General features: G+C 42.5%; 1 protein-coding gene across 2 annotated transcripts in view; it reads right to left on the reverse strand.

Annotated features, from left to right (window-relative positions):
- Nucleotides 1-14,442, reverse strand: part of CLYBL (citramalyl-CoA lyase) — a 460,951-nt gene that overhangs the window by 251,311 nt on the left and 195,198 nt on the right. For both annotated transcript variants that reach the window (XM_073670402.1, XM_073670408.1), the window contains exon 2: nucleotides 5,882-6,089. In XM_073670402.1, the coding sequence (XP_073526503.1) occupies nucleotides 5,882-6,089 (208 nt within the window). The remainder of the gene's footprint in view (nucleotides 1-5,881; nucleotides 6,090-14,442) is intronic.

The raw sequence follows: 14,442 nt of genomic DNA on the forward strand, positions 1-14,442 counted from the left end.
TTATGGCAGTCCTGTCCCCAGCGAAGAACTTATCCGGTCTGCCAATCGAGCACGGGTGCGTGTTTCTGGAGCCAAGGTAGGCCTAGCAAGAGGGCGTGAGAGAGCCCAGGCAGAACATGGAAGCAGATGCTCTCAGAGTGCAGCATTCCCACCTGCAGAGTTATGGATTCGGTGATGAGTTGGATGGGATGTGGTAAGAGGCCCCCATCCACGGCGGCGACAGATAAGGGTACAGCCAGAGGTTTGGTGGGAATGCGGTATTTCTCTACCAGGGACAGAGAAATGAGATTTCCGGCAGCTCCAGAGTCAAGTTGAGCCAGTTCAAAATAACAGTTTTCCCCGCAGATGATAGAGACCGATAGCATTAGAGATGGAGAGGGTTTATTTCTGCCTAGGGTGACCTCTCTGAGCGATCCTAGACACAGGCGTTTCCCGACCTCTCCGGGCAGGAACGGATCCGGTGCTCCTTACTGCCACAGTAGAAGCAGCTCCCCTCGGCACGGCGTAATTCCTGACGGGTTTTGACCATCTTGGTCTGGTCGACCTGCATAGGCTTGGGTGAGTGCGCCGGAGGAGTAACGGAGGAAGTGACGGATCTCTGGAAGGTAGGGGCAAGGCGTGGAAACCTCCTCTCACGGGTGACCTCTTTGGTGCGCTCCTGGAAACGGATGTCAATCCGGGTGGCAAGTGTAATTAAGTCGTCGAGAGTGGTAGGAATGTCAAGACCGGCGAGTTCATCTTTAATACGGCCGGACAGACCCTCCCAGAAGACGGACACCAGGGCATCGTTATCCCAGGCAAGCTCCGAAGCAAGGGTACGGAACCGTATGGCATATTGGCCCACGGTGAGACTTCCTTGGCGGAGGCGTAGCAGAGATGAGGCGGATGAGGTCCTCCGTCCTGGTTCGTCGAAGACCTTCCGGAAAGCCGAGAGAAAGGCTGGCAGATTGGACACCAGGGGGTCTCCTCTCTCCCATAGAGGATTTAGCCAAGCCAGCGCCTCCCCCGTGAGATGGGACATGATGAAGGCTACTTTGGCTCGGTCGGTGGAAAACTGGTGTGCCAACAGTTCGAAGTGCAGAGTGCACAGGTTAATGAAGCCCCGTGCCTGACCGGGATCTCCACCAAAACGAGGCAGGGCGGTGAGGCGGGGACCGGGAAGAAATGCCATGGAATTGATAGGCAGCGGCGCTGCCGGGGTAGGAGTCGTGCGACTGGAAGCCGGTCCCGAAGATGTAGACAGTGTGTCCAGGCGGGAGTTAACACTATGCAGGTGGCTCAGGATGGACTCCTGTTGGGACCTCTGACGGGACAGTTCATGGCATAGGTCCGAGAGCGAGGGAGCTTGGGTGCCACCGGGTTCCATGGCCCGAGCAAACTGTAACAGGTCTGGGAGGTGGAACCTCTGAGCAACTATACAAAGGGGCAGTCCTTGTAAGGAAGCGGGTGGCTCCCAGGGAAGGCGGGCAGGTAGTCACGGCAAGTGACAGGGACAGTCTCTGGGTAGAAGGGGCAGGAAGTCACGGCAAGTGACGGGGACAGTCTCTAGACAGGCGGATGGTCACGGCAAGTGACAGCAGGGTAAGAGTCTCTAGACGGGCAGGTGGTCACGGCAAGTGACAGCAGGGAAAGAGTCTCTAGACGAGCAGGTGGTCACGGCAAGTGACAGCAGGGAATCCAGGTAGGCTAGCAGGCAGGTAGCAGGTGAGCGCTCCCAGGTGAGCGGGCAAGAGTCTCTGGACAGGCAGGTGCTCACGGCAAGTGACGGCAGGGCCTCCAGGTAGACTAGCAGGCAGGTAGCAGGTGAGCGCTCCCAGGTGAGCGGGCAAGAGTCTCTGGACAGGCAGGTGGTCACGGCAAGTGACGGCAGGGCCTCCAGGTAGGCTAGCAGGCAGGTAGCAGGTGAGCGCTCCCAGGTGAGCGGGCAAGAGTCTCTGGACAGGCAGGTGGTCACGACAAGTGACGGCAGGGCCTCCAGGTAGGCTAGCAGGCAGGTAGCAGGTGAGCGCTCCCAGGTGAGCGGGCAAGAGTCTCTGGACAGGCAGGTGGTCACGGCAAGTGACGGCAGAGCCTCCAGGTAGGCTAGCAGGCAGGTAGCAGGTGAGCGCTCCCAGGTGTCTGGCAGGTACTTCCTGGTCCGCAGGCGGACTGATCCATAGACAGACTGGCAGGTGCTGGTAGGCAGACTGTCGGACCACAGGATAGCAAGCAGGTAAGCAGATATCAGGCAGGTATCAAGCAGGTATCAAGCAGGATTCTGGCAGGTGACTGGCAGGTAACTGGTAACGGGACCTGAGGGCTGAAGCAGAGTTGAAAGGCTTTGCAACAACATTGCTCGGGCACCTCCATTTTGGAGGAGGGGCCTTATATATGGTGAGGTCCTCCGGCCATTGGCCGGGGATTCCTTAGGACGGCGCGCGCGGCCCCTTTAAGAGAGGGGGAGCGCGCGCGCCCTAAGCACAGAGGCCGGGAAGCAGCGCGCGCTGCCTGCAGAGCGGGAGGAAGCCACCGGGCACGGAGCGGAGAGGTGAGGGGAACGGCGTCCCTGTCTGGCAGGAGGCAGGGACGCCGACGCTACATTGGCGTCCTTACTGGGAGGAGGGAGAGGGAACATGCAGGGACGCCGGTATTAGCATTACACATGGTATCTGAAGACCCTCATTATTATACTGCTCTCCAGCCCTTCAGTAAACAAACTTCCTTTTGTTGCAGCCAAATATTTCACATTTTGACTGCTCAGTTTAAAGCACCTGCTGCCATTTCTCTGCACCCAACTTGCTGTGTTTTCATGTAAAGTTGAGTTGCTGGGCCTTGTTTCCATGTCGAAGGTGTGGCTTTTTGGCGGCAATTCTTACATGAAGACCACCTCTGTTCAGACTTCTCCAAACAGTAGATGGGTGTAGCTAGCCGAGTCCTACTGGTTGCTGCCAGTTCTAAACTGATGGCAAGGATGGACAGCTACAGATTTCAAATGGAAGTAAGCACAATGTGTCTCTCATTGACTGCACGTCTATAGTCCGTAACATTGCCCAGTTCTTGGTGCATCTTGAAAATAGTTTGAATAGCACGTCTTGAAACCCTTCTGCCTGTTTGCTTTGCTTAGTATTTTCATGGAGTATGACCTGTAACATTAAAATGGTCTTCCACAACCTCATCTTTCTTGCAGGGCTTGGCTGTTTCTCACCTAGTTGTAAGCCTAATACACTGCTGTTTCTGTTTCAGTCAATGAGATTGTTCCAACCTACATACAAAGATGATGATTGTTATCACCTATTTGGTATAACCGGTTACTCCTACAGCTGACAATAATCCTACAAAATCTCTGATTTTGTGCAAATGTACCTAGGAGAATCGATGCTGTTTTGAAGACAAAGGATGGTCACAGCAAAAATTTATTTGGTTTAGATTTATCGTTTCTTCATTCACTTTGCTTTCAAAGATAGAAATGTTAATAGTTTAGCTTTATTAATTATCAAAATGCATTCTTACTTTGCAGCATTTTCCGCAGCAGTATGTATAAATATGTTCAAAAACTGACAGCACATGTGTTGTATTGCACACGGATGGCAATGTGTGCGGTCAGCAATTTTTCACAGACCCATAGACTTGAATGGGTAATTTTGATCCATGACTCAGATCAAAAACATACATGTCTCTGTGATTTTTTTGCTGATACCTGGTTCCCAAAAACATGGGAAAATACAGATAAACATCTGTATTTACAGAAATTATATAAGTGAGGTTCAAATTTGTATTTTATAACTTTTTGAGCCATGACACCTTTATTTGCATTAGGTCTCATTCACACGTCAGTAATTTTGATCAGTATTTTTCATCAGTGTTTGTAAGCCAAAACCAGGAGTGGAACGTACAAAGAAAAACTAAAATTGAAACATCGACACTTGTTCTATGTTTTGGAAACACTCCTGGCTTTGTCATACAAATACTGATGAAATAATAATCAAAAATACTGATGTGTGAATGAGGCCTTAGGTAGAAATAATTTTTTTAGTGATTGTTCCCCTTCTTATATTTTAAGGACACGAGGGCTGTCATACCTCCAATGAACCATGACCTGTCTGCTCATACAATATATACACTCGACCACAGGGATACCTTGTGATGCAATGAAAGCCCCCGCCTCAGATTCTTCTTTAATGGCATGGCTGGCATGGGTCCAGCATGCACTGGAGCCGGTCATTAATGTAGGTCCGCGCACAGCAGAAAAGTTCTGGGACAAACTTGCTTGTGGATTTTACTGAGAATCTACAATAAAATCCACAAGCAAAATGTTTGGGTTTTGTTACAGATTTGAGGTGGATTTCACCTCTCTACATTAAAAAATGAACAAACTGTAAAAATTTGCAACAGAAATTGCGGTAAATTTTAACATTTTCACCACCGGTCAATATCGGTGCAGAATGGAGATTTGTTAAAATACATACAGCACATGCCTCAATCTTACAGTAAAGAAATGAGCAGGAGGTTTTTATGGCGGCACACAGGGTCCTTAAAGTGTGGGACTACCTCACTCAGCATCATGCTGTTTTAAGGAAATATTCTATAGCATTTCTTTAAAGAAAAATAGTTCCACAAGTATCAGATGGCATGTGTAGAATATTATTCTTGATACTTCTCAATACATGAGAAAGCTGCAACTTAGGTTTAGCACAAAATCACAAAATAAAAAATAAGAGACACTGATGACTGCTGCTAATCCATGTGATAAATGTTGGCGGAACCCATTTTATACACTTTGCTACACAAGACATGGTGACAGAGGCATCCTTATTGACATGTGGGTGGAACAAAATAGGCTAAATATATGCTGTGCCAGGAGAAGCCATTATCAGAAGTGTTGACAGTGGCTTGTGTAACTCTCCTCAAGTAAGCCTAAATGTACAGTGAGGGAAGCCCAAAAACCTGTTGTACATGTTAATGCTTTATAATTTGTTTGACCAACAGTTCAATTAAGCAGATCAAACACATAAAAGAAATATCTGCTGCAATGCAGCTAATCAATCATAAGTCAGATGTCACGGGTGTGTCAGAAGTCACAGACAGTCGTCCTGCAGTGGGTTGCAGGAGATCTCTACGTTTGGCATTACAGACAACTTCTTAGAGGCTGTCTCTAGGACCCAGCGGCTATCTTCCTCTGGCTAATTAACACCCTGGCCTGGGTGTATAAATAGCTGCTCATTAAGATAAAAAAGAGAAAACACAGTAGTTTGACAATAAATGGCTTCAACCAACCAATAACCATGAGTGGAGAAAAAGTTTTTTAGTTATCATTCATATTCTCGGAAACAAGGCCAAGAAAGGAAAAATTCTGCCGGGGTATGTAAACTTTTGAGCACAACTGTATATCATCAGCTTAACACTTTAATCAACTGAATGATTTTGTCACTTTGTTGTGTAGCTTTTTTCAAGGCCATACGTTTGTTTTTTAGGCTTTTAAAAATATTTTTAGGTTTTGATGAATTGGGCTTTATTCTACACACCATGTTTTGCACACATAGTAATTGCTTATATGGAAAAATCAGTCTTTTCATTTGTGAAAAATAATTTTCAATATATTTTTTAAGTGCAAACAATTTATCTAGCAACAGTATAGGGATTTGGACAAAGCATCAAAGAGGTTTTGGGGGTGAACGGATAATAATTTTTTTAATGATTTTTTTTTACTTCTTTGTAGTGTAAAGATCATATCGGATTTTTTTTTTTGAGATATAAATTAAATGAAACATTAAAAAAATGTAACAAAGTACGGAGTAAGGAATGTGAAAGGTTTTGCACAGTATTTTATGAACGGCAGGGAAATTATAAAGCTGTTGCATTCTTAAAGATTTTGCTACAGAAATACTAATAATTATCTGCTTACCTTTTTATTGATGGCTACTCCATCTTCACAGTCTAACACTGCACAGTCCATATTGAGAGTGGCAATTTTTTGTATTTTCCTCTCATCGTTTCCAGGTATATACAGTACAGCTCTACGAGGGACGTACTTATGAGCGTCTCGAATCTGAGAATATAAACAGTTGTTTCTAAGTAACCTCGGGAAACCACGTGTGCGGAGTGAAGAATTTCTGAAAAAAAATAATATAAAGCAATACATTTATAATGTAGATGATGAATAAGAAAACGGAAAAATAGACATGACAATCAAGGCAGGTCATTTACATTATTAATATTAAAAGCCCAATTTTTATTTCTCCTAAAATACATTTCTGTCACAAAGTTAGGTTTCCAGAGTTCGATATTTGCATTTTATGTGTCTCTCTGATCATCCAGATTATGATATAATCTTTTCCTTTATAGAGAAGCTATTGTGAAAATACTACATTTTTAAATCAGGATTTGTGATAAATGTACTTTAGGAAAATGTTGGCAATACTTTTTTCTTTTTTTCATAATGGTTGTTACTAAAAAAAACAAAAACAAATTAGTAATCTTAATTTTCACATTAACCACTGTGGCTTTTTTAGAATAATTTTTCAGTTTTTTGTTTTTTTCAGGAAGTGTTTGTAATCCTGCCTCAGTTTATAAAGAAACTACGGCAATGACAGGAACCTCCTCTATACACAGCTGATAACACCGGATCCACCAATCACAACAGGCGATATTACACCTGACCCTGCTCCTCCCTTTACAATGAATTTCGCACACACTTATTAGATGTTTCAATACAAAAGATAATGTTAGCATCTGATCATTGCAGTTAATGTACATGTCTATTTCCTGAAACTACAGGAACATAAAGTCTAAAAAGCTCAAATAGCCATTACAAAAACAGCAATTTTTAATACAGATTGTGATATGGAAAAAAATCATTGCCAATTTTTTTTTTATATATTTAAAATATATATTTAAAATAAAAATTTGATTTAAACAATAGGTCTGATGCAAGCTTCCCTTCAAATACAAAAATAAAGGGGTGTAATCACAGACATTTTTGGTATATCCACGGGTCACCTCTGGAATGTCCACCTGGAGAGAATGAGTGGTCTCATAATATCCTTTTCAACAGCTAGGGTGGCTTCACCCAGCCAAGGACAGAACAGAGATTTGGCTTCATATGAGACAATCTCTCAGTTTATATCTACTGGTGTTAAATAGCCAATACCTATTCTCCTGTGGCTATGTCATAAATGTTTCAAATTGGAAACCCCCTTTAGGCTATGTGCCCACGATGCAGAAATGTTCAGGATTTTTCCCTGAGCGTTTCTGCATCTCCCCTGGCAGAAAAAAATGCATGCGGATTGTACATGTGGATTGTACATGCGTTTTTCCTGCCAGGGACATGCGGAAATGAAGCATTATTCACATCTGTTTCCGCATGCGGGTTGACAAGCGCTTTCCAAGCGATTTTAGCATCACTTGGAAAGTGCTTGACAACTTGGTCACACTATATAAATCCATGCAAACGGCATGGATTTATATAGTGTGACCTTAAAGAATGTTTAACAATAAAAAAATAAATCTATACTTACCCTCTGATGGCCCCCGCAGTCTTTATTCGCTCCGTCCTGGCTTGCCGGCAGCTCGCGGTACACTGAATGACCTGCCGTCACATGACTATAACGTCAGCGCAGGTCCTTCAGTCCACCGCGATCTGCCGGCATGGGAGGACAAGCACACTGGGGGCCGTCAGAAGGTAAATACGATATTTATTTTTTATTTTATTCTTTTTTTTTTACAGGTTCTATGGTACCCGGGTCCGGAGGAGAGTCTCCTGTCCTCCACACCCGGGTACCATCCGCACATTAGAACGCATGGAATGCACATCTACAGATGCAGTGATGCGGAATCCAAGCGATTCAATGCAAGTCAATGGCGGCGAAAAATCAGCACTTCCGCAAAATAATTGGTAGTGCTGCGTTTTTTTCCGCAATGATAATCCGCAGCGGAAATTTCCACAGCATGTGCACAGCACATGCGGATTATCATTGGGGAACATGGCAGGCCTTCTACCAAGAGTTTTTTAAGTGTTTCTGCTGCGTTTTTGCTGCTGCAGAAACGCTTAAAAACGCATCGTGGGCACACAGCCTTAATGTAATTTCTAGGTATTGACTTTGGCTACTAGCATATATCTGAACTGTGCTGCCTGCTTCTTTATTGTCTCCAATAGGGCACTCACTTAGAAGAAGGCAGCAGGCTCCATCATTCTATCCATCAGCAAGCATCCCATTATCTGTGCCCGACTCATGCTACTGACTGACATATCCTATCATAACGAACATGCTTCACATATTTATACATTTATAATAATTATCACTGCAAAGTTTTATACTTTTATAAAACTTGTAAAATGTCAGGAACTCCAAATCAAAAATATTAGCAGTATACATATTTAACATTGAAATTGCAACACCAAAAAGGAAAAGTCATGGAATTATGGAAATCATAAGATCGATAAACATGAAAAAAATGGAAACAAAGTTTTTAAGACATCTTGATTTATTCAGTATCAAGTAAGAGTGTCACGCACAAAAGTACACACACTTACAGGCCTTGCCATGTTATCAATGAGGTTATTAATGGCTATCTGAGGAATGTTCTGCCACGCTGAATGCACTTAAGCACGTAAATCATCGAGTTCTTCTCCTGGAATTTTCCTTTGCAATTTCAAAAAAATGATGTTCCAGATGTGTTTGATGGGACACAATTTGGGAGATGCTGCAGGGTATGGTAGCACGTTTAGACCAAGCAGGTGGCTTACAGTAGCATTAGTAACACATGGTCTGGCGTTGTGTTGAAAAGCAGATGGGACACTTTGGAGAAATGGCCGTACCACTGGATACACAACCAAATCAATTTAACGGTAAGCTGTGTATCTGCAATGAAGACTAGAAGGGTCTAGCTAGCGTACATCCCCCACATCATAATTCCAGGAGTAGGAGCTATGTGACATTCCCTAATGCAGGCCTCTTCATTACATTGCCCATTTGACCTCAAGATAGACTTAGGCTGCAATGAAGCATTGGAAGCTGGAATGGATGACTATCCTCTAAAGTGAGGAGTCCCGATTTTGTCTTGGATGCAATGAAAGCCAGAGATTGATCTGGAGACTATGTGAGCAGCACCATGAAGAGGACTTCACGAGGCAACGTCACATCGGTCCTACTCATGGGATTTTGTTGCGGGGTGGCATAATGTACTATAGCCAGGATCCTCTACACTTCATTCTAGGTAAACCGACATGCATTACATTGATTTGGTGATGGAACCAGTTGGCCATTTCTCCAAAGTGTAACAGGAGCTGTTTTTCAACATGCTATTGTACTACCAAGGCCTGCAGTGTCTTTGGATTTGTCACTGAGCACATCTGTGGGATCATTGGTTGGCAATTGCAAAGGGAGCTGGCAGAAATGGATCTTGATGATTTGCATTCCCAAGTGCATGCAGTTTTGCAGAAGATTCCTCAGACAGCCATGAATGACCTGAATGATAGTATACCAAGGCATGTAAGTGCATGCATTTCTATGCATGGTGTTCATACTTGATACTGGATAAATTGAGATATTTGGGAAATTTGGTTCCATTTATTCATTATTTATGTATTATTTGCATGTCTGTCAATCCTGTGATTTCCATAATTCTGCAATTTTTCCTTTTTGATATTGCAATTTTAATGTTGAGAAGTGTATTTCTCTAACATGTCAATAGAAGGACACAGTTACCAAGCTGTAAATATTTGTGAAAAAATATATAAAAACAATCAGAATTTACATTTAAGATATATTCTCAAATCAATGAAGATGTACATTTATCTCTACACAAAATTGATCACTTACAGTATATAGCAATGAGGCAATGATCTCAAAATCAAATCCCTCTCCTCATGAGGACTACTGCTCCATCCAGGCGCCCAATGGACTTTAAAAAAAAAACTTATGTATGTACAGTACAGACCAAAAGTTTGGACGCACCTTCTCATTTTAAGATTTTTCTGTATTTTCATGACTATGAAAATTGTACATTCACACTGAAGGCATCAAAACTATGAATTAACACATGTGGAATTATATACTTAACAAAAAAGTGTGAAACAACTGAAAATATGTCTTATATTCTAGGTTCTTCAAAGTAGCCACCTTTTGCTTTGATGACTGCTGCGCACACTCTTGGCATTCTCTTGATGAGCTTCAAGAGGTAGTCACCGGAAATGGTCTTCCAACAATCTTGAAGGAGTTCCCAGAGATGCTTAGCACTTGTTGGCACTTTTGCCTTCACTCTGCGGTCCAGTTCACCCCAAAACCATCTCGATTGGGTTCAGGTCTGGTGACTGTGGAGGCCAGGTCATCTGGCGTAGCACCCAATCACTCTCCTTCTTGGTCAAATAGCCCTTACACAGCCTGGAGGTGTGTTTGGGGTCATTGTCCTGTTGAAAAATAAATGATGGTCCAACTAAACGCAAACCGGATGGAATAGCATGCCGCTGCAAGATGCTGTGGTAGCCATGCTGGTTCAGTATGCCTTCAATTTTGAATAAATCCCCAACAGTGTCACCAGCAAAGCACCCCCACACCATCACACCTCCTCCTCCATGCTTCACAGTGGGAACCAGGCATGTAGAATCCATCCGTTCACCTTTTCTGCGTCGCACAAAGACACGGTGGTTGGAACCAAAGATCTCAAATTTGGACTCATCAGACCAAAGCACAGATTTCCACTGGTCTAATGTCCATTCCTTGTGTTCTTTAGCCCAAACAAGTCTCCTCTGCTTGTTGCCTGTCCTAAGCAGTGGTTTCCTAGCAGCTATTTTAACATGAAGGCCTGCTGCACAAAGTCTCCTCTTAACAGTTGTTGAAGAGATGTGTCTGCTGCTAGAACTCTGTGTGGCATTGACCTAGTCTCTAATCTGAGCTGCTGTTAACCTGCAATTTCTGAGGCTGGTGACTTGGATAAACTTATCCTCAGAAGCAGAGGTGACTCTTGGTCTTCCTTTCTTGGGGCGGTCCTCATGTGAGCCAGTTTCTTTGTAACGCTTGATGGTTTTTGCAACTGCACTTGGGAACACTTTCAAAGTTTTCCCAATTTTTCGGAGTGACTGACCTTCATTTCTTAAAGTAATGATGGCCACTTGTTTTTCTTTACTTAGCTGCTTTTTTCTTGCCAGAATACAAATTCTAACAGTCTATTCAGTAGGACTATCAGCTGTGTATCCACCAGACTTCTGCACAACACAACTGATGGTCCCAACCCCATTTATAAGGCAAGAAATCCCACTTATTAAACCTGACAGGGCATACTGTGAAGTGAAAACCATTTCTGGTGACTACCTCTTGAAGCTCATCAAGAGAATACCAAGAGTGTGCAAAGCAGTCATCAAAGCAAAAGGTGGCTACTTTGAAGAACCTAGAATATAAGACATTTTCAGACGTTTCACACTTCTTTGTTAAGAATATAATTCCTCATGTGTTAATTCATAGTTTTGATGCCTTCAGTGTGAATGTACAATTCTCATAGTCCTGAAAAGACAGAAAAATCTTTAAATGAGAAGGTGTGTCCAAACTTTTGGTCTGTACTGTATGTGTGTATATATACAGTGCATTGTGAAAGAATTTGGCCCCCTTTAACTTTTCTACCTTTTGCCACATTTCTGGCTTCAAACATAAAGATATAAAATTCTAATTTTTTGGGAAGAATCAACAACAAGTGGGACACAATCGTGAAGTGGAACAAAATTTATTAGATATTTTAACATTTTTTTAACAAATTAAAAACTGATAAGTGGGGCGTGCAATATTATTCGGCCCCCTTGAGTTAATACTTTGTAGCGCCACCTTTTGCTGCGATTACAGCTGCAAGTCACTTGGGGTATGTCTCGATCAGTTTTGCACATCGAGAGGCTGAAATTCTTGCCCATTCTTCCTTGCAAAACAGCTCGAGCTCATTGAGGTTGGATGGAGGGCGTTTGTGAACAGCAGTTTTCAGCTCTTTCCACAGATTCTCGATTGGATTCAGGTCTGGACTTTGACTTGGCCATTCTAACACCTGGTTTATTTTTGAACCATTCCATTGTAGATTTTGCTTTATGTTTGAGATCATGGTCTTGTTGGAAAATAAATCTCCGTCCCAGTCTCAGTTCTTTTGCAGGAAAAGAAAATCCCGGCACTCACATGTTGATAATCAGTTGATTTATTCCACAACTCACACAAGACGTTTCAGCCTGTCCAAGGCTTTTTTCAATTGGACAGGCTGAATTGGACACAATTGAAAAAAGCCTTGGACAGGCTGAAACGTCTTGTGTGAGTTGTGGAATAAATCAACTGATTATCAACACGTGAGTGCCGGGATTTTCTTTTCCTACAGACATTGTTTTCCACGTGCACCACTCTAGCTATACGGAGTGCCGACTATTCCTTTTTTGATTCAGGTCTTTTGCAGACTCCAACAGGTTTTCTTCCAGAATGGCCTTGTATTTGGCTCCGTCCATCTTCCCATCAATTGTAGCCATCTTCCCTGTCCCTGCTGAAGAAAAGCAGGCCCAAACCATGATGCTGCCACCACCATGTTTGACAGTCGGGATGGTGTTTTAAGGGTAATGAGCTATGTTGCTTTTACGCCAAATCATATCGCTTTGCATTGTGGCCAAAAAGTTTGATTTTGGTTTCATCTGACCAGAGCACCTTATTCCACATGTTTGGTGTGTCTCCCAGGTGGCTTGTGGCAAACTTCAAACAAGACTTTTTATGGATATCTTTAAGAAATGGCTTTCTTCTTGCCACTCTTCCATAAAGGCCAGATTTGTGCAGTGTACGACTGATTGTTGTCCTATGGACAGACTCTCCCACCTCAGCTGTAGATCTCTGCAGTTCATCCAGAGTGATCATGTGCCTTTTTGCTGCATCTCTGATCAGTCGTCTCCTTGTTCGAGATGAAAGTTTAGAGGGACGGCCGGGTCTTGGTAGATCTGCAGTAGTCTGATACTCCTTCCATTTCAATATGATCGCTTGCACAGTGCTCCTTGAGATGTTTAAAACTTGGGAAATCTTTTTGTATCCAAATCCGGCTTTAAACTTCACAACAACAGTATCTCGGACCTGCCTGGTGTTTTCCTTGGTCTTCATGATGCTTTCTGCACTTGAAACAGAACCCTGAGACTATCACAGAGCAGGTGCATTTATACGGAAACTTGATTACACACAGGTGGATTCTATTTAGCATTACCAGTCATTTAGGACAACATTGGATCATTCAGAGATCCTCACTGAACTTCTGGAGTGGGTTTTCTGCACTGAAAGTAATGGGGTCGAATAACATTGCACGCCCCACTTTTCAGTTTTTAATTTGTTAAAAAAAAGTTTAAAATATCCAATAAATTGCGTTCCACTTCACGATTGTGTCCCACTTGTTGTTGATTCTTCCAAAAAAAATTTGAATTTTATATCTATGTTTGAAGCCAGAAATGTGGCAAAAGGTAGAAAAGTTCAAGGGGGCCAAATACTTTCACAATGCACTGTGTGTATATATATATATATATATATATATATATATATATATATATATATATATATATATATATATATATACACATACATACATACATACATACACTTATATGTGTATATATATATATATATATACATATATATATATATATATATATATATATATATATATATATATATATATATATCAAAAAAAGAGAGTGGAGGCAGCACACAAACGGATAGTGAAATAATCTTCTCTTTATTAGCCCATGTGGCTGTAGCAACGTTTCGGTCCAAAGATGTGGACCTTTTTCAAGCAATGTGAAAGTGCAATGTGCCAAGTATTTAAACCTGCTTAATCACACAAATTGATTTAGCAGTAATTATGATAATAAATACATTTCAGACATGATACAGATACAATCCCTACATCATTAATCAAGATACATATAGTGTGTGCAATATATAAAGTGCAAAAAGTGCTAAAGTGACAAAAAAGTTTCAATCGTCATTATAAAAGCCATTTTTATCAATAATTGATTAGAAACACCAGCTGTATGGATTTAAAAAAGCCACATGACTCAACCCTTAATGTAAACACGAGAAACGCCGAAATCTCGGCGTCCCTGTCATCTCTATTGCGCATGTCCGGAAGGAATATCAAAATTGTGGAGCGCAAATGCGTTCCAAAAACCGGAAATAGCGGCATCATAATAGAAAGACAGACCGCACATGCGTCAGAGAACGCAGATACGTCCCACACTGCGGTCACAGTTAGGCATACAGCCCAGGCATCCATATTTACTAAGGGCAAATCGCCCAAATCCATCTATATCTGTGCTCTGCACATATATAAACATTTCATATAGTACAGCAGGGGACACAGCACTAAAGTGCACATTATGGCAAAATCTAGCATATATTGAAAAAAAAAGAGTAACGGACATTTCACCTGAGAGGCATGGGAATGCCCCCCCATTTGCTGGGGATGGCAACCCAGTGG

The sequence above is a fragment of the Phyllobates terribilis genome, unplaced genomic scaffold, assembly GCF_046119375.1.
Source record: "Phyllobates terribilis strain yellow unplaced genomic scaffold, ASM4611937v1 Scaffold_2__4_contigs__length_985480577, whole genome shotgun sequence".
NCBI lineage: Eukaryota > Metazoa > Chordata > Amphibia > Anura > Dendrobatidae > Phyllobates > Phyllobates terribilis.